Genomic DNA, 21088 nt, shown 5'->3' with positions numbered 1-21088 from the left:
AATTTGGAGAAGCTTCCTGCCCTGGGGACGCGACGGGTCGCCAAACATCTTGCAGAAAATTCCGTAGGATCGTCGCCAAATCCCCCCATTTTTCTCTCTCGCGTTCCTCGCGCCACGCCAATTGTAATTCTGATAATTCTTCAATTGCATCTCCATTTTTACGCTCGCGCGACCTTCTCCAGACCATGGCTCAACAGACTCTCTCGTCGGCGATGCCACCGACCGACATCTACGGCGGAGGTGAGTGACGCAGCCAACCCCCCACGCGCGAGCAAACGTGTTGCTTCCGCATTCTTCATGCCCTCGCGGGTCTTCAGCCAGCTGCTCTGCTGACACTATGGGAATCACACAGATGAGGTCTCGGCGCTGGTTCTCGATCCCGGCTACTGCCAGACGCGCGCGGGCTTCGCCGGCGAGGAAATGCCCAAACAGGTCATCCCGTCCTTCTACGGCCACATCGATGGGCGGGACATCTTCGGGGACGAGGTGATCCTGCCGCGTGCCAACTTCGAAGTGCGCAACTATATGAACCGCGATAGCGTAGTCGAGGACTGGGACGGAGCCACCAAAATCTGGGAGCACCTCTTGTGCAAGCGCCTGCAACCCGAACGCCCGACGCCCCCGAGCAAGAACGGGCTCAACATCGGCGACGGGGACGGGGACGGCGACGTATCCATGGAAGACGCTAGTGGTGGCGGCGCCGAGAACAGTGTCGGCGACCTCGAAAAGCCGCTGGCCGAGAACCCGGTGCTCATGACAGAAGCGCCCTGGAACTCCGCTAAGGCCCGAGAGAAGGCGATCGAGATCTGCATGGAGAGCTGGGGGTGCCCGGCCTTCTGGCTCAGTCGGACGCCGGTGCTGGCGGCGTTCGCGGCCGGCAAGGCGACAGCCCTGGTGGTGGACGTTGGTGGCGCCAACACGAGCGTCACGGCCATCCACGACGGCACAGTCCTCAAACGGTCAATCCAGCGGTCGCCCATCGGCGGGCTGTGGCTGAGCAACCAAATCCGCTCCATGTGGGAGACGAGCGACCCACGTGTCGACCTGGTGCCGACTTTCATGGTGGAGAACAAGAAGCCCGTCGAGGCAGGCGCCCCTGCCGAGGCCCGCCTTCGCAACTTCCCGTTCCCCATCGCGCCCTCGTTCCGCGCCTTCGAGGAAGAGCGAGTACTTACGGAGTTCAAGGAGTCGGTCGTCGAGGTGTGGCGCGGCCCCGGCCGCTTCCAGCCCAACGAAGACTACGCTAAGAGCCAGCCGGGCCGCGTCTTCGAGATGCCCGACGGGAGCAACCAGATGTGGCGCGAGCAGCGGTACCGCGTGTCCGAGGGCATGTGGGATGATACGGTCGCCTTCGACCAGCACGAAGGGCGTGTGGCTAAGAGCCAGACGATTCCCGGGCTGATCAAGGCCGCGCTCGACGGCGTCGACGTTGACCTCCGCCCTAACCTGGTCGGCAACATTGTTGTGACTGGTAGCACCAGTCTCCTCAATGGCTTCAACGACCGCCTTAACCAGGAGCTCACCAACATGTACCCCGGTCTCAAGATCAAGATCCACGCGGCAGGCCTGACGAGTGAGCGCCGCTTCGGCGCCTGGATCGGCGGAAGCATTCTCGCTAGTTTGGGAACCTTCCACCAGATGTGGATCTCGAGGAAGGAGTACGATGAGAACGGCGCTGGCATTGTCGAGAAGCGCTGTAAGTAGGAGCCCTTTTTCGTCCAAAGTAAATGTGTGGGGGACGCGGCGGAGGGAGAGAAAAGTGGGTCGAGAGATAGTAGTGCTTCTCCCGCTTTTTATTATTTTGCTTTACCTGCTTTCTTTTTTCCTTTTTACGTCTCTTTTTTATGTTGCTAGTAAGGATTTGGTCTCACCACGTTTTGTTGTGAGAGAGAGTGCGGCGTACGGGAGTTGTCAGACAGGGTTGAACTGAGCGGCACGCTCAGGACGGATACCTTCAAAAAAGATATAGCGAGAATCTGGTAAAAAAATCCTATCTAGCGATTTTTCGCCTCGTAGCAGCTTATCTGCCCTAAACCTGTGAGACGACGATGTGTTTGACGCGGGATGTGAATGTGATGATCATCCGTTTCTAGGTTACCCACCCCTTTATAGCTGTCACAAACACCATGAAGCCAATGCAATCAACCCGTCTCAAACGCCTTTCACCAGCCTCGCCACCGTGGCCAGACATCAACGACCTCGTCCTCGCGTCCCTTATTCCGCCCGTCGACAATCAGGTACCAGTCAAAGCCCGCCCCGGCAATGCAGCTGTGGTTGGGCCAGATCCGCACGCGGTCCCCAACCCGCAGCGGCACCTCGTCCTCCTTCCTGCCCTTCCACGCGAGGATGCCGTGCTCCTGGCTGATGCGCCCAACCTGCCAGCCCCCGTGCACGAGCGGGAAGTCGGGCCCCGGCCCTGGTGCTTCCGCAGCTGCCCCCCACGACATCACTACTCCCCATCCGCTGTAGTCGCCCCCCTTGCCCGCCACGGGCTCGCGGCCAAGCGCCAACGTGCCCGCATGCACGAGCGCCTCCGTCGTGCCGTCGGCTCCGCGGCCGGGATAGACTGTGATATCTAGGTGTCAGCGTTTTATCCAGAGGATAGGGGGGGGCGAAATGAATGCCACTCAAAAGTTGTTTTGAGAGGTTGAGGTGGGGAGGGGGAGCGATCTGCTTGCGTAGTAGAGACAATACACGCACCGGATGCTACTTCAGCCACGATGCTGATGGCAATGTCCTTGCACGTCATCAGGGACGAGTCTCTTGCGTGCGTCGCTAACTGTTGGATATCTAGCGTCGGGCTATCATTGGTGTTATCACGTCATAGATTAGCACGATGCCATTCTGCAGAGGCGGTTTCGAAGGGGGGGGTGTTGGCTCTTCGCTCAGTATAGAGGGACTTTGCTCAAATGACAGACAGACACACTATACACCTGCGTGGACCTCGAGGGTGAGCCCGGCCAGCTTCGACGTGTTGAAGATGGACTTGACCTTGTGGGTTGACGTTGCAGTGCTTTCATTGTCCCCGTCAAGACCAGCGAGGACCCGCGGATGCTGGATCGTGGTCGCGGTGGGCGTGGCGCCGGCCGACAGCACGAGGGGGTGGTCCGGGCTCTTGTCGCGGACGACCGCGGCGACGCTGCTCAGCATCTCGAACTCCTTTACGAGGTAGTCCATGGCGGCCCAGTTGCCGCGCGAGCCGTAGCTGTGACCAGCATGGGCGTAGAGACCGTGCAGCACGCAGGCGCCGGCCTTCTCGGCGGCCAGCGCGGCATCGACGAGCTCGGCACAGGCGGGCGACGACGGCACCACGCCCGCGCGCCCGTACTCGGCATCGATCTTGATGAAGACGAGAGGCGCATGGCCGCCCGAGGCGCGCGTGATGGCCGCCGCCGAGGCCAGCTGGTCTGGGTGGTCGACTAGGATGGAGAGGGAGGCGGGGCCAAGCTCAGCCGAGAAGCGTGCGAGCCGCGAGACTGCCGACGGGAAAAGGGGGAAGGCCAATAGAAGCTAGGCTTGGGCGTCAGGAGGAGCCAGGGTCAAAACGGACAGCAGCGAGTACATACGTTGACGGTCCGGCCATTGACCTGGTACTCTCTGAGCAGAGGGAGGATGTTTTCGGCCTCGACGACAGTTGAAGCAATAATAGAGACATGCGTCATGCGAGTGTCTCCGACTTGGAGGCGGGTCAGCTCGGTCGTCTTTCATGCGGTGCGAATCAGCGGGGTGTCTTTATGAGCGGTAGGTGGGTATCCAGAGCTCAGCTCGCTCACCTTGTGGGATTTGATGTGAGCGCGCCAAAGAATCCCCAAACGGTCCGTCGCATCAAGCATGCGCTGGCAGTTCACCTCGAGCTTCGCCAGGTCCAGCACGGCCGAAGGAACGGGAATGACATCCTGGAGTGTCATGCCGACAAACTCGGCCCTCAGCTTCTCCTTGAGACCAGCACCTGGCGCGGATAGAACAGCCATGGTGCTTATACGTACCTGTTGTTATTCCTTTTTTAATAATAATTGAAAGTGGTAATCGCGCAAATACATGTGAAGATACGGATTAGATACGAGGGTGTGAGACGTCGACTGTAAAATACTCCACGCACCCCTCTCGTGCTGGCTTAAGACTCCAAAAGACAATTTGCATGCATCACGACCGCCTTCAAAGCCGCAAAGCACCGTATATGTATACATATATATATTGAAACTGCTAGGTGAAAATGTGTTTCTTTTTTATTGAAATTATTTTGGGACATTCAACATCGTACGGTATCAAATTAGCCATTACGACAACACCCTCAAATGCCTTCCCCACAACAGCTTGTGCAGAAAAATGGCCCTGAGTGCCTGAGCGGACAGCAACTCCCCAGTCAGTAGGTGCTTTTCAGGCGCAGGCCAGGCCGGCCCAGGTGCTGCTGTTACTAGGCACCATTGTTGGTACGCACCAAGAATGGTGAAAATGTGATGATATTCTCCTGATCGATCCCGCCGCCAAAGAACCGACCAGTACAGAACTACCACCGAAGCGCGAGCTCTAGTCGAGAATTGCCCCCACAAGAGCTTTGTGATAAGTATCACGCCGTCCATGCCTAGATTTACGAATGGTTCAGCATCAGCTTCGACATTTTTGGTCGGACAACAACACAGCTCCAAATCGATATCACTCAAGATATTTTCTTGAAGCTCAACGAACATGGTTTCCTGAAGGAGCGCATGACTACTCAGCTCTATTGCGAGAAACATCACTCTTTTCTTGCGGATCGGTTCGTGGAAGGCGAGTGTCCGACGTTGGGTTGCGGTTATGCGGCCGCTCGTGGGGACCAATGCGACCAGTGTGGCAACCTCCTCGAGCCGCTTCAGCTCATTGGTCCAAGATGCAAAATTGATGGCTCTACCCCAGTCACCAAGAATACCAAGCACATTTTCCTAGAGCTGGATAATCTACAGCCCAAGATCGATGCTTTCTTCTAGGAATCTGCCACCAAGGACGCATGGTCAAACAATGGTATCTCTACCACTTCAGGTTGGCTAAAGGAAGGACTTCAACCCCGCAGCATTACCAGGGACATGAAATGGGGAACAGCAGTACCTCTGCCAGACTACGAAGATAAAGTGATTTATTCATGGTTTGATGCCTGCATCGACTACGTCTCAATTACAGCCGCATACACCGACCAATGGGAGAAATGATGGCGGAGTCCAGATGATGTTCAACTATATCAATTTATCGGAAAAGACAACGTTGTCTTCCATTCTGTCATGTTCCCTGCGTCTCAAATAGGAACTCAAGATACCTGGACAAAGCTACATCATCTCTCGACAACGGATTACCTTACGTACGAAGGCGGCAAGTTCTCCAAGTCTCGTGGCATTGGCGTCTTTGGGGATTCGGCTCACGAAACAGAGGTGGCCTCGGACATATGGCGTTTCTATTTGCTCTACTGTGGACCTGAGACGGGTGACACCAAGTTCACCTGGGATGGTTTCATTAGTGCTGACAACAACCTGCTCCTCAAGACTCTTGGCAACTTTGTTAATCGCGTCTTGAAGTTCATCAACTCGCGATATCACAGTATTGTCCCCGACTGGGCCGAACACCATGAGTCTTCCTTCGACGCCTTCAAAGAGGACGTAAACCAATTGCTCGCGCAGTACACCCGCGAGCTTGACGCTGTGAAGCTCCGCGCTGGGTTGTTCATTTTCCTCGCGGGGTAATAGCTTCCCGCCTTAGTCCAGGTAAGTACCTAGGTAGTTACTTTGAATTAGACTAGGGGTTCTTGATTCCCAAAATACCTGCGGCAAGGTCCTTGATGGAACACTACTTTAGAGACCCTACGTGACCAGTATCTCTTCTGGCAGTAACAACAAGTGAGTCCCACTTCAAAATGGTAGGCCTAACTGGCAAGATTGTCTCTATGGCAGTCTTACCTAAGAAAGGCAAGTTGTTTTCGATGGCCCCGAACTGACAAGTCCATTTCTATTGATAGAAATGGGATTAGGAAATGGGAGGGGCAATGAATGAATTCAAACACGCGGCGATCCACTTAGTAACTCCAACGATAAGGAGTCACATCACAAGAAATACTATCTCAAAGCTACCTAAACAAGTTTAATCACCGACGCGTCCTCAATGTGTCTGTATGCGCCACCTAGTATACTAAGCTAATATTTCACCACAATGTCCATATCCGTCTCACAACTCCCTCCCTTCCCCCATTGTAGATGCACCGGGAGCCAACGGCAAATGCGGTACGCCTATATATGGCTGACCCAAACTGTCGGGTCGCCCATTTCGTAGCTCAGGATAGGGCAGTTCCCGGTACCGCTCACGCATGAACTGTTAGAACTTAGAAGGGCCATGATGATTTTATAGGTACATAGCTGGGCTCACAATGCAGGGACTAAGGGAAAATTGTAACTAAGCCCAACGGAGCTTAGGGCCGTAAGGCCCTACATCATCACAAAGAACTCAAGGTCAACACAAGCCCTAGAGCCTGTGAGCTGCTCTTCCTGACACACAACTTTTGTTGGCACCCAAATAACAGAGGGACACGTTGGCTTCCAAGAGAAGCTCATAGAATATTATGTTCCACGGCGCTAGCAACGTGTCAGTTGATTGTTACAGAGTCATTACAGTTAACCTCCTGTGGTGTCTGTGTCTATGTCTAGGTAGCTTTGACTCTGCCCAAGGACAGCTAAGGAGTCTTTTGCGTCACTTGTCATTACCCGGTGTTGTCATTACCCGGTGGTCAGGAGGAAGCCCTTTTTACACGATATCATGTTCGTTATTTCTGGCTCCTTGCCACCTTGATGAGATGGCTGGTCATTATTTCTGCGAGTGAAAACTCGTAGCCGAGCCAAAACTCGAGGGTTAGACTTATAGGGGCAGTTACTGACATAAACACATCATTCTCTTGTGGGGAAATTGCCAAAGTCTGTGTCAACTAGCGAGCACAAAGCTTTGTGAGTTATTGCGTGGCCCTATTGCTACACTGCAGCCGGTCGTTTCATAACAAGGTCAGCAAACTTCTAATGGCTAGGGTCCTACGTCTCTTATATAATCAAGTTCTCTTTATGTTCGTGAGTCGACCGGCGTGACTCTATTGGATTAGTGTCGTTCAATTGTTTGACTTTTCGCTGTACCGCGGCAAATGCCTTTCAATGTGTACGGGTGATGGGTATGAGCCATTTTACTTTTGTGATCAATCTAACTGCAGAGTCCCTCCTCAAGCAAGGCCTCATTGAAGCAGACGAAATGTAACAAGTTCCCTTTTTCTCTGTTTTGAATACTAAATATTTACTCGTTGAATCCAGTCCTCTAACTGTACAGAGACTAGACTTTTCATCGTCAATACCATTGCAAAAACCAAACTAGCAAGCATTCAGCTTTGAAGCTGGACTGGACATGTATCTAACCTTAACCCTATGCGTTATGTCTTTTGCTGTGCGAATTACCTAGAGCACCCTCAAAAAGTTTTGCCTACAAAACTTTTGAGCCCTAACTCAAGCTCCAATGACCTGCTGGCCAGTAGGTTGATAAAGAAGCGCAGCAGAATTTAATATTTTGAGCAGGAGAAATATCATATCTCGAAGGGACCCATGAATGTCTGAAGGATAGCTTCCAATAATATTTTATCGAGGCTGAATGCACCATACTTCGGACATGATTACCGTGAAGTGGAACGAACGGATGAAGTGACTTGGTGTGACTTCCGGGTCTGAGTAACCACGCACGGACCAAGTTGGTGATTTTCTCAGCCTAGCACTGGCAGGGGCCACAACTTTCCCCAACTTCCCGCAGCAGTGCAGGGACCCACCTGGCGGGCCAGGCTGCGCGTGCACCCTTGCGCCGATTCGCTTTCTCCAGTAGCTGGTGTGGCTTGTCATCAAACGACAAAGCGTTCCGCGATCTCTCAATTTGTCGTCGCACCACGCACCCCACGGTCCGCGAACCTGAAGTTGCCTCAGAAGCAGCTACCGACTGGAGCTGCCCATACCATGATCTGACACTCTACAGCTCGCGCAACCATCGAGAGGAGCTCGAGGGGCGAACGCGCAGCCGACGGCAAAAATGGCCGACACCACAGAAAGCGAGGTCTGGGCGGAGCAAGAGGCAAGAGATGAGGAAGCGATCAGGCAGTACAACGCGAGCTTCCTCGAGAATGGCGAAATCTCGAAATTCGTCAACGATATCAACAGCGGCGCTGCCATCAGCCAAGAAGGCAAAGCCGACGATGCCATCGACTTCGAGGACATTGACCTGAGCGACGAAGATGACCTACCCGACGAGGAACCGAACACCTCGGGCACAAATGGCGACCTTCCAGGCCTCACCGATGACGGTGGGACGAGTAACGATACCGACGACCTCTTCGGCGGAGACCCAGTTTCGTCGCCGATCGACCCCATCCTCGACGACCTTAGGTCATCTCCCCACCCGCTTGACGCCGACGGCGACGAACACATAGATCTTGGCCATGACGACGGGCAGACCATCGAAGAGCTCCGAAACCTAAACTTCAACCACGAGCAAGATCCCGAAGTCACCAACCAAGACCCAAACATTCCTCCCCCTGCCGAAAACTTTCTAGATGCTGTGAAGCAGGCCTGGCCGGGTTTCGAAGAGAATGCCATTCTCAACTGGAACGAGCTCCTGCGCCCGAAGCAGGCGACCTGGATTTCCAAGAAACCAGCCAAGCCTCCAAAGCCCTTGATTCCGTCCAAGCTTAGCCTGGAAGTTGATGTTGACCAAGAGAAACTCTTTCGAATCCCGGGCCCCGCCTCGTCTTCGGTGTATCAAAGGATTAGGGAGGCCGAGTCTCGCGGCCGAGTCTCCCTCGAAGAGCCTGAGCCGCTCGAGCAAGCCGATCTCGAGGTCTTCAACCTCGACGACGAGTCTGATTCCGAGCTGATGGGAGGGCTCACTCTCCTTGATATTGAAATCATATGCGATGACTATGACTCTATGATCCACCTAGGCGATGACTGGGACTCGGCCCACAATGGCACCCTTGGCAATAATGACAACAACGGCGTATCTGGCGCCGCACTTGGTCAAGACAACGGTTTCGTTAAGGACGAGCCTTTTGACGACGAAGTTGACGACGCCGAGTGGGATCAAATGTTTGGGGATCCTTCCCCCAAGAGAAAGCGGGTTGAAATACCCCGCGGGCTGCCCTCCATCTCTCGGTTTATAGCCCCAAACTTCGACGATTTCGAGGAAGTCACCGCGAGGCTTGGGAAGCGTGTCATTCTCGACATCAACGACCCTTATCTCCTCATCGACGACGTCGAGTCGGAGCGGGCAGTCAAGCGACGAAAAATCCAACACAAGACGGTGCGCATGGCAAACGGAAAGTATGCCGGGATTCTTTCCCAGCGATTCGACTTCTCCTCCGACGCTGCCTACGACGCGTTGAAGGAGAACAACCAAAACAGGGTCCGGGCAACCCTTGCTGCCATCCCAGTTGAGCACAGCATGACAGCGCAGAGACTTGCGTGGCCATACTACAGAGTCAAGCTTGCAGCCAGCGATCCTCACAGCTACCACCGACCGCAACTTCACCCTAAGAAGGAGGCGTTTGGGTCAATCAAGTTCGCGAAGCCTAACACTGTGAAGCGTAAGACACTGAAGGGCAGGAGGATTAGCGAGATCTTTCACGATTCGCGCGACCTGTCACTGAATGACAACTCGACCGCGATCCTGTTCGAATACTGCGAGGAGATTCCCACTGTTTTGTCAAACTTTGGCATGGGCCAGAAGATTGTCAACTATCACCGACGTGCTAAGGGCGCTGACTCTCGTCCCGAGAAGCGTGAGCTTGGCGAAACTTCTATCCTCATGCCGGAAGACCGGTCTCCCTTCGCCATATTTGGCCAGGTGAATCCTGGAGAGGTTGTGCCCACTTTGCATAATCAGATGTTCCGTGCCCCTATTTTCAAGCACACGCCGCGAGGCACCGACTTCCTCGTTGGCCGTACCACAACCGGCCAGCACGGGTCGTCTTGGTACATCCGGAACATCGATCATCTGTTCGTGGTTGGGCAGACACTTCCATCCATGGAAGTGCCAGGGCCTCATTCTCGGCGCGTTACGAATATTGCCAAGAATCGTCTCAAGATGGTATCTTACAGGCTTTTGCGACAGAATGAACACGTCACGCTGCATGACATCACTCGCCACGTTGCCGAGTCCAACGAGTCCCAGAACCGGCAGAAGCTCAAAGAGTTCCTGCGTTTCCGCAAGGATACCAAGGATTGGCAACTTCCCGAGGGAGAAGGGCCAATGACTGAGAAGTACATTCGCAGCCTTGTTAGACCAGAGGAAGTATGTCTCTTGGATGCGATGCAGGTCGGCGCTCACGAGCTCGAGAACGGCGGCTACGAAATCAACGACGCGCAATTCAAGGATAAGGATGGGGAAGAAGATGCCCCAGACGAACTTCCGCCCGATGCCCTCGCTAACAAGATGGCACCGTGGAGACTTACCAAGGCCTTCATTGATGCGAGCCACGGGAAGGCCATGGTTGCTGTCCATGGCGCTGGCGACCCAACGGGCAAGGGCTTGGGAATTAGCTTCCTCAGGACGTCAATGAAGGGTGGCTATCTCGAGCAGCTACAGGGGCCACTAGCAACGTCAGCCGATGCCATAGAACGGCAGCGCAAGGCGAATGGTGGCCACATGTACAACGTCAAGAACCAGGACAGTCTCTACACCGAGGCGCTCACGGATATCTGGAATCGGCAACGGGAGAGTCTCGAGGACTCGCAGGAGCACGATGACGACGACGTTCTCGCTCAAGAAGATGAGGATGAACGGTTCAATACCCAGAATCAGGGCGCCCCGGCCCCGGCCCCGGCCGACGGCATGAGCCAAGTGAGCCAGAGCGCAGCTAGCGCTCTCAACCGGAAGAAATTGAAGATCACGAGAGAGGTTACGCGGGAGAATGGCGAGGTTCAGACCATCACGGAGATTGTACACGATCCCATCGTCATTGGTCAATACCTGAAGAAGCGACGCCAGCAGGACCTTGAACAGATAGAGTATGTTGCTACACCCCTTCCAAGTGTTGATCTGGTTTTCTGTTTTGTTTTCTCAGGCTAACATATCGGCAGCATCTACTCCGTCAAGCTTACCCAGGATCAAGAGCGAAACAAGATGATCCTTGATTTGTAAGTTATCCCCTTTCAGTCGATTGTCGCACCCCGGATGGAGGGATTAATTTTATCTAGGGCTCGCAAGGAACAGGAGCGACTTGAGAAGAACAAAGAGCGTCGTAAGAAGCGCGAAAAGCAAAAGAAGCTCCAGCAAAAGATCAAGACGGGCGGTGTCGAGGGAGACGAGGGCGCCTCTCCTGAACCCACGACGGAGAAAGCCACGGGGACTACCCGTAAATGTGCAAACTGTGGTCAGATCGGCCATATCAAGACTAATAAGAAGTACGTATTTTCTCTCCGCATAATATTTCCTTCCTTTAGCTAACATGGCTCCCAGACTCTGTCCTCTACTCAACGGTTCGCGGCCGCACGATCCAAACCAGGACGAGAGCGCCGGTTTCGGCTCGCTCAACGCCCCTTTCGCTGCTAGTTTTGTCAGCAATGGCTAAGCTTCTATCCTTTCAGTCCCGTGTTTGGTTACGGGGACGAGACGAGATATTCTGATTTCTGCACGGCGACTAGGACACGTCGTTTCATTCGTGATTGTTCGGCTCGGCTACTTGTTCGCCCGGCGTGTCTCTATGCCGACGTGCGTGCATGCATGCAGGCTCAGCAACCCGGTTTCGGTTGCTTTTACTCTACGAGGCGGCTGAGAAGGGCGAAGCACAATAGCCCTTGAACTGAGAGATGAAAGTGGGTATGGCATAGAACTATTTGGGCTTATGAGATACTACCCACACAGCAAAAGAGCAAGACCTGGAAACATATGGGCTAAATGAGAGAGGGAAAAGGGAACAACCCCCGGGGATTTGTGGAAATAGCAGCCGAATCTCTGAGTGATATCCCGGCTTGCACTTTCTTACTGCGTTCATGTATTGCATAGTACGGTACACCGGCGTTTATCACGGGGCCGGCTGACGGACGGATGGGATGGTGGCTGGTGACGATAGTCAACCTAGGCAAACTGGCAGGCAACACTAGCAAAACTTTACATGAATATCATGTACACACAGAACCAACAGAATAACATCTTTTGATATCATCTCCCATGTTCAAAATGCTACAACGGGAGTGCACGCGCCCGGCCGACGGACTTTGCCGCTTCTCTGCGTCCGCTACGTATATTAAGCCTCGACTTATCATGGCCTGGTTCCGGGCTGCATTGGCTTAACCCAGCCAAGAACCAACCACGGATGTTCTAGACCTGTATCGTAGACCCTACAGGAGGACAGACACACCGAGGACCAGCGAACAGACTTGCATTCTCCACAGTGGCATATGCATGTGGTGTTCTAGTAGTGAGGTCAAGCGTGAACGATGTGTTGCCAAATTTGGAACTGCATTGCGGGTAGGGCGGCCGGGCGGGTGTGTTTGTGTGCGTCTGGTCACTGTGGGGGAGGGGATGTTTGTTTGATGCGCCTTGCTCTGCCTGTGGTGTTCGTGGATCTGTTTCCCCGTCCCCCCCACCCCCCTTTTCGTGTCTTTTTGTCTTCTTTTCTTTTTGTCCGTTTCTTCATTAATTAACGCCCCCTACTTCTTAGCCTCGGGTGCTTGCAGAAGCGACGCCGTCCGGGTGGTCGCACCAAGTTCTCTTGAACAAGGAGGTAATCCCCCCCGGACGCGCTCAAGGAGCCCGCCCGTCCACCCGCCTCACAGATACATCCATAGTTCGGAGTAGTGCCCCTCTGTCTGTGCCCTGTGAACGAACGTGGGGGGGAGAGGCGCGTGTGCTCTTGTTCTCCTGGCCTGCTTACGCTTCGCTCCTTGCTTACTTACTCATCTACCCGTGTGTGTACGGGCGGATGATTGCCGACCGCGCGGACAGCATAGGGGCGCTGAAGAGGGCTGTACTGATTACGCTTTACTGTGCATGTACTGTACAGTACGTGGTGTGTGGTTTACTGCTGTGTGACAGAAGGCTCGTTCAGAGATTCGGGATCGGCCCTTACCGTCGCACCAGCGATGATGCTACCCGTTCACCAGAAAGTGGGCTAATTAGGTCGGGCGTCTAACACGGTCACAGTGGATTGGGTTTCGGAAAAATTCCACAAACGGTATTGCTACGCTGCTGCGTCTTTGCCTTTGTCGAGATTCGGAGATTGAAGACGCACCGTCGCATGGCCCCAAGCAATCAATCGCATTCACCTCGCCGCAAAAGCTCTGCCCGGACGGTGCAGATGGAAAGGATTGAACGGGCATCGCTCCCCACACCGAGAGAGAGATGGAGAGAAGCGCGCGCCTCGCGGGTAGATCACCTCCCGCCCTGCCCTCCTTTCCCAGCATCCCTCGAAGAGAGCCAGGGCTGTACAGGCACACACGTGGTGTGGTGCCACCAGAGGGCGAATGTGCCCAGCTGGGTGCTGCGCCTTCGGGCGGATGGGCCGCCGGGAGAGCGAGCGAGCAAGAGTCAAAGACAGGGGGCGACCGGAGGGGAGAGACAAACTTTACAGACTGAGCACTGCTGGCCTTGCCATCAAATTCTCGAGGCTACCTGGGCCAATGCGCAAAGAATGCGCACAAGAGCAGCCAAGTGATAGATATCTCGACAGTCTCTAAGAATGTGTGAATGCAAATTTTATAGAACCATGCCCCTCAGGTGTGCTAATTAGCTTTCGTCGGCCCTTTCCAAGTTTAGAGGGGGGGGGGGTGTTCTGTCTGTGCCAACATGGCACCATCGTCTGGTCTTGTCTCCCAAGAAATCCTCCCTAATTACCCCGCCACCATGATTGGCTGTTTCGGTCTTGAAAAGAGAGTTTGCGAAAAAGGAAAAAAAAAAGTTTGGGATCTTCGTCACCAGCTTGCAGGCCTGTCAGACACACTGTTCCTAACCGATTACGCTCTCTTCTTCTGAAGCTGGTTGGGCCACCAACGAGGCTGGAATGCCCATGGCAGGAGCTGCTGCAGCCCTGGCTGGGTGGTGCTGCGGCGGTATTGCAACTGCAGTGATGTGGCTGCTTCTCGAGGGCGTTGTCGAAAGGCCGTCTTATTTCGGAACTCGCTACCGGGCGATCACAGACGACGGCGAAATCACTGCCGTGAAGCTTTAGGGAGGTTCCGTGCTTACGCCACAGACCAGAACAGAGTCTCGCGCACCTACCACAGTCGGGCGTCACACCTGCCGTAGTTAAATGCAACGGGAGCGTAGCAGCGTAGGGCTCTCTCTGTGTTCCTTTCCGCCTGCAAGGTGCAGCAGACATGGAAGTGCTAGCTGGTCTGCAGCCTTCTGGCGGTTAACCCCCCGGCCCCCGTCAGCCTTGCGCGGCAGATTCTATATCGAGCCAGGTGAAGCAGTATTGCAGTCCGGCGGACTTAATCTAGGGAGTGTGGGATAGAAAGATATGTTTTACGTATGCGGAGGCCGTCAGCTGTCTTGAGAGTGGCGGCGGCTTCAGTGTACCGCAAAGAAGATTGTGCGTCTCTCCCCTGATCTCCAACGGCCCGGCGAGGATGCACGTGAAGGTGTAAATGGAGACATATGCATGCGGGCAAAGAATAGACGGCCGCATGGACTGTTGGGGAGGAACCGTCGAGGTCGGCGCCGGGGATTGAGAATCAAGATCTGTAACAATGCCAGGTACCGATGACGGTATATCTTGGAAAGCCGTTTGTCTGTTTCTAAGTTTAACAACCATGTGCGCGGGCAGCAACAAGTGGCTTGCTTAACCGCCGTACCTGAGTCTTGTTCATTCCATGGGGGAAGAGACCCGGAAGGCCCGACCAAACACATCAATCTCAATGAGCCTCGTCTAGGCCGGGCCGTGACAAGGGCACATGGCTCCCGGGATTCTGGGACGGGTGGGACGCGTTGCTTTTTTAACCGCGACGCGCCGTTGTTGGGCATGTGTGATGGGCAATTATTGCCCGCGACCCATGCGGTATTGGTGGTGAGATGCGGAGGTGGAGACGGACACTTTCTCCTTGGCCTGGGGAATCTACGTAGTGTGCCGAATGGCCGCTGTCGTTTGGATCAAGATGCACGCACGCACCTCAGAATAGCCTCCGTGCATGGGTGAGGATCGAGGGCAACATGGCTTCCCAGGGAGGAGTGTTGACGACGCTGGACAGTCCCTGGTTCGCGTGATGGATGTAGTCCACTCTTAGTCTACAAGTTGCCAATCTGCCCGAGTAACTGGGGTTGATTGGTATCGCGGGGAAAGGCCATCCATGGAGGTCGCATCGCCAATCTGTATTATTGAATGTTAGTCGCCGGAAGAGAAAGTCGGTGACTGACCAAGGAGCGCATATCAGAGACTCCATCGCGAACTACCATCCATTTGGCCTTGGACCAGCGTGGGACGGAGTGAAGTTGAGTAACGTCGCGACGCTAATGCCCGGTTGTCAAAGCTTCGTCACCGGCAGGTGATTCTAAAAATAGCTAAAAATAGATCAGCCCGCATGCATCTCATGCAGAGTGCGGAGATCAAGACGGGCAAATTGGGAATTTGCCCAATTATGCTTCTTTTAGCCCTCGCCGGCGCTTGCACCGACATCTGGGCTAAATAGTGTCCAAGCCAAGAGCCAATGATGGGTTAAGCCGGCTGCAGCAGAGCCGGCCTGTTGGCCAATTGCATCCCGGCGTGCATCCCAATCGAATTTTCCCCCTCTTCTCGTAGGGCAGGCCAGCAGGTGATTGATTGATTGCGTCGAGAGCGGGCCCCACGGCGGCTTGCAGTTTAACACACTTCGGGCCTTTGTGCCTGTCGCCCGCGTCAATATCAACTTCTCTGCAAACAGGGATTCACCTTCCTCGTTCGTTAGTTGGTAGTGAGCAGGATCATGAGAAAATTGAGTGCGTGTGCAGCCGTGTCCTGTCCTGATGAGGGGTGCCAAGCCGTCGTGTAACCGCAACTTTGCCCTCCCGCTCGCTCGCTTCTACTTTTGGAACTTGCCGGGTCCGACAGATGGACTAAGATTGCGTGAAGCGGTTCGTCCCCTCGAACCCACGCGTCTAGAGGATACAATTAGACTCGGGGCGCCTGGGTCGGCTATCGGATCTGGACGACATCAGCCAGAGTTGACAACGGATTGCCAGATTCGGCAACCTTGTCACCAAATTCTGGTGATGCGGTTCCTGGGCAGGCCGGCAAGGCCGTGCAGATGGATGCTGTGTTCGAAGCTTCCACGAATAAACGAAACAAGCTAGATTAGGGACAGGGAGCTGTCCCTTGAACATGTTAGGCGCCGTGATGACTCGCTTCTACATCGAATAGACTCGCCAGGGTTTCCCTAATCACCTCGGGTCGATTTTCAAGCTTCTTGTTGCGGCTCTTGCGTGCCGGCCCATCTGAAAGAGTCAGCGTTGCCATCCGGGGGTGTTGCGCCGCGGCATGGCGGCACAAAAGACGGCTATCCTGTGCGTAATGGCGCACGGAAACGGCACTGCTGGAGCTAACTTGGGTTGAATGGGTCTTTAATTCTTTATTCACTTTAGGGGACACCCTGTAATTTAGCACCTAGCAGTCTAGATCGCGCCAACTGAAGATCCACGAACTGGCCGTACAGCGCCGATGGAAGATTCACGGAATCTAGAACCAGAAGAGAGTGATAGAATACGCAGTATACATAATCTTTTAGTACCCCTACATTATTTGACTAATTGCTTGAAGTTGATGAAAACAGTTGTCAGGTAGGCGTTTACGTGAATCCATGCCGATAGCGGCAGGACCCTAGGCTTTTGGCGAAAGGGTCCGGGACACAGGGTGCCCGTAGTAAAGGAGGAGGGGTAGCCCGGGTCCCACTGAGCGATCCTGCAAGGGTCGGCAAAGTACCTCTAGAGGATACTTCCTACCAGGTGTGACTTCGTCAAACCACCGCAGATACGAGAGCTCGGTCTGCCCCGCCAAGGAGCCCAGGTCACAGCATCACCTGGGGGAAGACATCGTGTGTGTTGCAACTCGCCCTGACCAACGCTGGACGAAGACGTTTGAGACCAAATCGAGTGAAGTTGATTGTGAATAACCTTTTAGGGCTCGAACGCTGTGAGAGCTATGAGAATGGCGCCGTCAACAGATATGAACAGATTGCAATACCACGAACAATTCGTACGGTACCTGTTTAAATGAATCCGGCATCCGGATGATCTGTGAGGTTCGTCCCGGGTATTTTGCCATGGTAAGTTTGCGGGTTCAGGTGCACGACGGTCCGAACCAACCTAAGAGGCTACAGAAAACTGCGTTCTGCCGCAGGCCGGTCGCTTCAGCCTCGATTGTTGCCTGCAATGCTAGCGGGCCCCGGGCCTGTCGACGGCGGATGGCCTGCAAGGAAAGCCACCACCCAAGTGTTGCAGCGGCTGTGACCACTGCAGAGGTCGCCACAGATGACCCGATCCCTCTGCGCAGCTACGGATACCAGCTGGGCAGCCACGCCAGCACAGTGCTTGAGGTGGTTCCCGTCCGAATTTGACCGCTTCCATCCGATGGAAGCATCCCGTCAAACAAGCCCAGCTGCTTGACTTTACCGCGCTCAGACATGCGCCAGCTTCATTGTCTGGCTGGCAACCATTCCACCAACCCGGGATCAAAGAATGGCGTGCTACCCAAGCGGGACCGTCACTGCATCGTCGCCCCGTCGACAACGCCTCTCTCCGCTCGGACATGGAGGTTTGGCCGGGTTTCTGGCTGTTCACGAGATGTCACTTTGGTGAGGCTCAATGAAGACAGCACAGCGGAGCCTCGTGTTTGCAGAGACTTCCGGGTTCGAGGCTAGATTCGCCGGGCACTCACCTGCCCCGGCGTGGTAGTTGGAGGCCACCGACCTGGAAGGACACCGAGCATCCCCAATAGACGCCTCTAAGTCGGCCTACACTTGCATGTGGATGAGCGGTGGACGGCTTTTTCTGTAGCGGTTCTCCGCCGATGATGCTGCATGCCCTAGTGTTCCAGAAGGTCGTTGGCTTTCAGCGATGGCCAGTGGCCAACCAGCCCGGTGTTTCGGCTTGCCTTGCCCTACCTGCCCGCGACCTGTATGCCAAGCGAGAAAGCGTGGCTTCCAGCTCTTTTGCACTTGCGCTATGCCTCTTTGGGCGAGCCAGAAGCCACGGGTGCCCCGTCCACCCCTGCCCTTGCCTTTGGCCCACGCCCACACCCACGCCCACTCCCAGGGCCTTGCCTTTTCCAATCCTCCCACCGCCCACTTTTGCTTGCCCACACCTCTGCCCAGGTGTCTCTCCTCTCATCCCCAAGTGTGAACCTCGGATCTATAATTAGCAGCACCCAGATCCAGCCTCATAACCCTCGACGCCGCAAGTACCGGAGTATCTTTCCTACCCTGGCTGCAAACAAAGAAGTTGACGTCGACGTTGAAAGCCACGGTTACTGTCCCAAGGCACAAAAAGTCAACCTCGCCCCCTCACTGCCATCGCCGTGGCCTGTGGGTTCTCGAGATTCAAGGCCAGCTCCATCGACAAGATCGCGACCTCAAGCCGCTGAGCTCATCACGAAGAGCGCGAGCTCCTCCTCGACGAAGCTTATCATACCCCGTCGCCGCCGCCGCAACTGTGCTGTAGCGTTCCTCAACCACCTACTACCAACCAACTACGCCGCTCAGTCCCTCGCCGCCAGTCGTCCCAACGCCACTTGCCCCGTCTCGGTCGCCGACGACAGCGCTACATCTCCCTAGCGGTTGCTGTCATCCTCGCAACACTGATCGCCCCCTCTCCATCCCCCGCGAGCGCCTCCGCGCTTTCTCTCCGACCACTTTGATCGCATCTGCGACAAGATGGGAAGAAGAAAGATCGAAATCAAGGCCATTAAGGATGACAGGAATCGATCTGTGTAAGAGGTTTTCTTTGTTTCCCCTCCGCATCGCAACCTAACGCTAACCACTCGCCCCTCTGCAGCACCTTTCTGAAGCGCAAAGGAGGTCTTTTCAAGAAGGCTCACGAGTTATCCGTTCTCTGCTCCGTCGATGTTGCCGTTTTCATCTTTGGCAGCAACAAGAAGCTCTACGAATATTCGTCGTGTGACATGCGCGAGCTGATCACGAAATACACATACGTTCGTTGCCGAGCCCATTCAATCCCATTCGTGTCGCGACGATTGCTAACATCGCATCGCAGCATGGCGGACCGAATGAGCACAAGGGGCCATCCGATTTCAATGGCGGCGCTGACGACGACGACGATGACGACGAGAATGGAACTCCCCCGCACTTGGACGGGCTAGATGGCCCAATACTCCCAGGTCACTTCCAGGGCCCGCCTCCCTTCGGACACATCAGGCATCAGACCCCATCGCAATCGCCTCCGGTGTCGACAAGCGTCTTCAGCCAGCATTCTGGGCGGGGTCAGACACCTCAACCGCAGATCAACTCTCGGCCATCGTCCCGCAACGACGGCAGAAGGATGCAGTCGGTCGGCCCGCAAGGCCCTCCCCAGCCGAACAGCTTTGCATTCATGCCACAACCAGCCATCTACAATCCGCAAAACCCTCCCAACTTGCCGCCGAACATACCGACTCACGGTTTGCCGCAACAACACTCTCAGTACCCGTATGGTTCGCCGCAGCCACACCCCCACCAGTTGCAGCCGTTCTTGGACGATCAGCGGAGGTCTTCTCTGCCTTCCACCTTCTCCGCTCAGCCGCAAGGGCCGCTGGCGCCTCGTCATTCGACGTCGCCTCCGCAGCCGCAAGCGAGACAGTTGCCTTCGCAGCCCGTACCGCACATGTCCCCGAGCCCACCTCAACACCATGCCCATTCCATGCAAAGCCCACCTCAGCCAAGGATGTCGGTTGCACCCTCGCCGCGCGAGCAGCAACTCCAACACCCTCAGCACTCTCAGCACCAGCCCTCACAAGAGCCTCAACCACCCGCGCCTGTAGAGCCAAAGACAAAACCCGAGCCCATCGACAAGCCTCGCCAATCTCTTCTTCTCGATACTTCGATCAAGAAGCAGCCGCAACGCAAACAAGGTAGCATATTCACGCCCATCGACGAGAATCGGTCTATTCTCTCGCAACATCTGGCAGCATTTCATCCCGACGTAAAATCGGACCGATCGCAGTCAATAGATACCGGCAGCGCTATCTCAAGGACTAGCCACACAGGCTCGCCGCCGGGCCCCCATCGTTCGAACTCTTATGGATTCTCTAACATCAAGAGAAACGGGTCGATGTCGTCAATCCCGGAGACTGTCTTCACGCCACCCTCGAGGTCCAACAGCCTCCACGCTGGTGGCGGCGGAGCACGGCCGCGGTTGAAGGTGCAGATTCCAGAAGAGTCCTCGGATGCGGGTAGCGCAACTGCCGAGTCATCGTCTCCTCGTGGCACGGCAACAACCGATGCCACGTCACAGCCCTCGAGGCGACTCGATTGCCACTCTGGCGTTGTTCTACCGCCCCCGTCTCCATCCGCCTCGGCCCTACTCTCGGCAGGTGCATCCGGGCCGCCGAACCCCTTTGCACGGCCTCATCCTCACCAAAACAATAATAATATGAACATTGACACCCCGGTCTCGGCTTTGCCGTCCCGGTTCCTCAACAACGAGTATCTCCCCAGCCCAAGCAGCTTTTACCCCGACTGGAACTTCCGCGGGAACGATAGCAACACGCTGCCGAGTCCGCTGAATTTTGCAACGCCAGTTGTTGGCACAGGACCGTCTTTTCTGCGGGACGACCCGGGCCTTCACAAGAGGAAAAGCCCGGAAATCAACGGCAATGGGTCTGGTCACGACCACATGGACATTGGAGGCGATGCAAAGCGAGTGAAGGTTGATTCGTAAATCACTACGGTGCACTCTCAAACGAACGGAAATTGCGCTGCTAAAGCGACACGCGGTGACGATAAATGATTAGGGGATAAGAGGCCCCTCGTACTATATTCTTTTGACATTTGTTGTATATTCTTTCTATTTTTTTCTCGACCTTCCGGCTATTTTTTAAACATTTTCGTTCGACTTTTTATTCATCAAACCACGGATCGGAGTTAGTCGTGGTTCGCTA

At 54.9% G+C, this 21088-nt stretch overlaps 6 protein-coding genes across 6 annotated transcripts; 5 read left to right on the top strand and 1 right to left on the bottom strand.

Annotated features, from left to right (window-relative positions):
- Positions 1–185: 185 nt before the first annotated feature.
- Positions 186–1704, top strand: B0T26DRAFT_671236 (actin family; the record flags this gene model as incomplete). Its single annotated transcript, XM_060439295.1, has 2 exons — positions 186–240; positions 353–1704. The coding sequence occupies 2 exons, from the start codon at positions 186–188 to the stop codon at positions 1702–1704; spliced, it is 1407 nt and encodes a 468-aa protein (XP_060303915.1).
- Positions 1705–2014: 310 nt separating this feature from the next.
- B0T26DRAFT_690622 (putative serine dehydratase domain-containing protein) lies at positions 2015–4129 on the bottom strand. The gene is made up of 5 exons (XM_060441086.1): positions 3774–4129; positions 3567–3701; positions 2927–3510; positions 2701–2801; positions 2015–2566 (listed from the first exon to the last, which is right to left on the bottom strand). Exons 1-5 carry the CDS (start codon positions 3969–3971, stop codon positions 2163–2165), a joined length of 1422 nt encoding a protein of 473 aa, XP_060303914.1. The 5' UTR covers positions 3972–4129; the 3' UTR covers positions 2015–2162.
- Positions 4130–4881: 752 nt separating this feature from the next.
- On the top strand, positions 4882–5708 carry B0T26DRAFT_762851 (tRNA synthetases class I (M)-domain-containing protein; the record flags this gene model as incomplete). The annotated part of the gene is made up of 1 exon (XM_060446416.1): positions 4882–5708. The coding sequence occupies exon 1, from the start codon at positions 5253–5255 to the stop codon at positions 5706–5708; it is 456 nt and encodes a 151-aa protein (XP_060303913.1). The 5' UTR covers positions 4882–5252.
- A 2356-nt stretch (positions 5709–8064) lies between these two features.
- B0T26DRAFT_746861 (uncharacterized protein) lies at positions 8065–11599 on the top strand (the record flags this gene model as incomplete). The annotated part of the gene is made up of 4 exons (XM_060444753.1): positions 8065–11036; positions 11109–11165; positions 11226–11432; positions 11488–11599. The coding sequence occupies 4 exons, from the start codon at positions 8065–8067 to the stop codon at positions 11597–11599; spliced, it is 3348 nt and encodes a 1115-aa protein (XP_060303912.1).
- A 6330-nt stretch (positions 11600–17929) lies between these two features.
- Positions 17930–18979, top strand: B0T26DRAFT_92982 (uncharacterized protein). Its single transcript, XM_060448157.1, has one exon. The coding sequence runs from the start codon at positions 18114–18116 to the stop codon at positions 18765–18767; it is 654 nt and encodes a 217-aa protein (XP_060303911.1). The 5' UTR covers positions 17930–18113; the 3' UTR covers positions 18768–18979.
- B0T26DRAFT_634888 (uncharacterized protein) lies at positions 18867–20868 on the top strand (the record flags this gene model as incomplete). The annotated part of the gene is made up of 3 exons (XM_060436667.1): positions 18867–18922; positions 18988–19144; positions 19207–20868. 3 exons carry the CDS (start codon positions 18867–18869, stop codon positions 20866–20868), a joined length of 1875 nt encoding a protein of 624 aa, XP_060303910.1.
- Between the last annotated feature and the right edge of the window lie 220 nt (positions 20869–21088).

Source organism: Lasiosphaeria miniovina (genome assembly GCF_030549165.1).
Source record: "Lasiosphaeria miniovina strain SMH2392-1A chromosome Unknown B0T26scaffold_1, whole genome shotgun sequence".
Classification (NCBI taxonomy): Eukaryota; Fungi; Ascomycota; class Sordariomycetes; order Sordariales; family Lasiosphaeriaceae; genus Lasiosphaeria; species Lasiosphaeria miniovina.
This window is presented reverse-complemented; position numbering and strand designations above follow the sequence as displayed.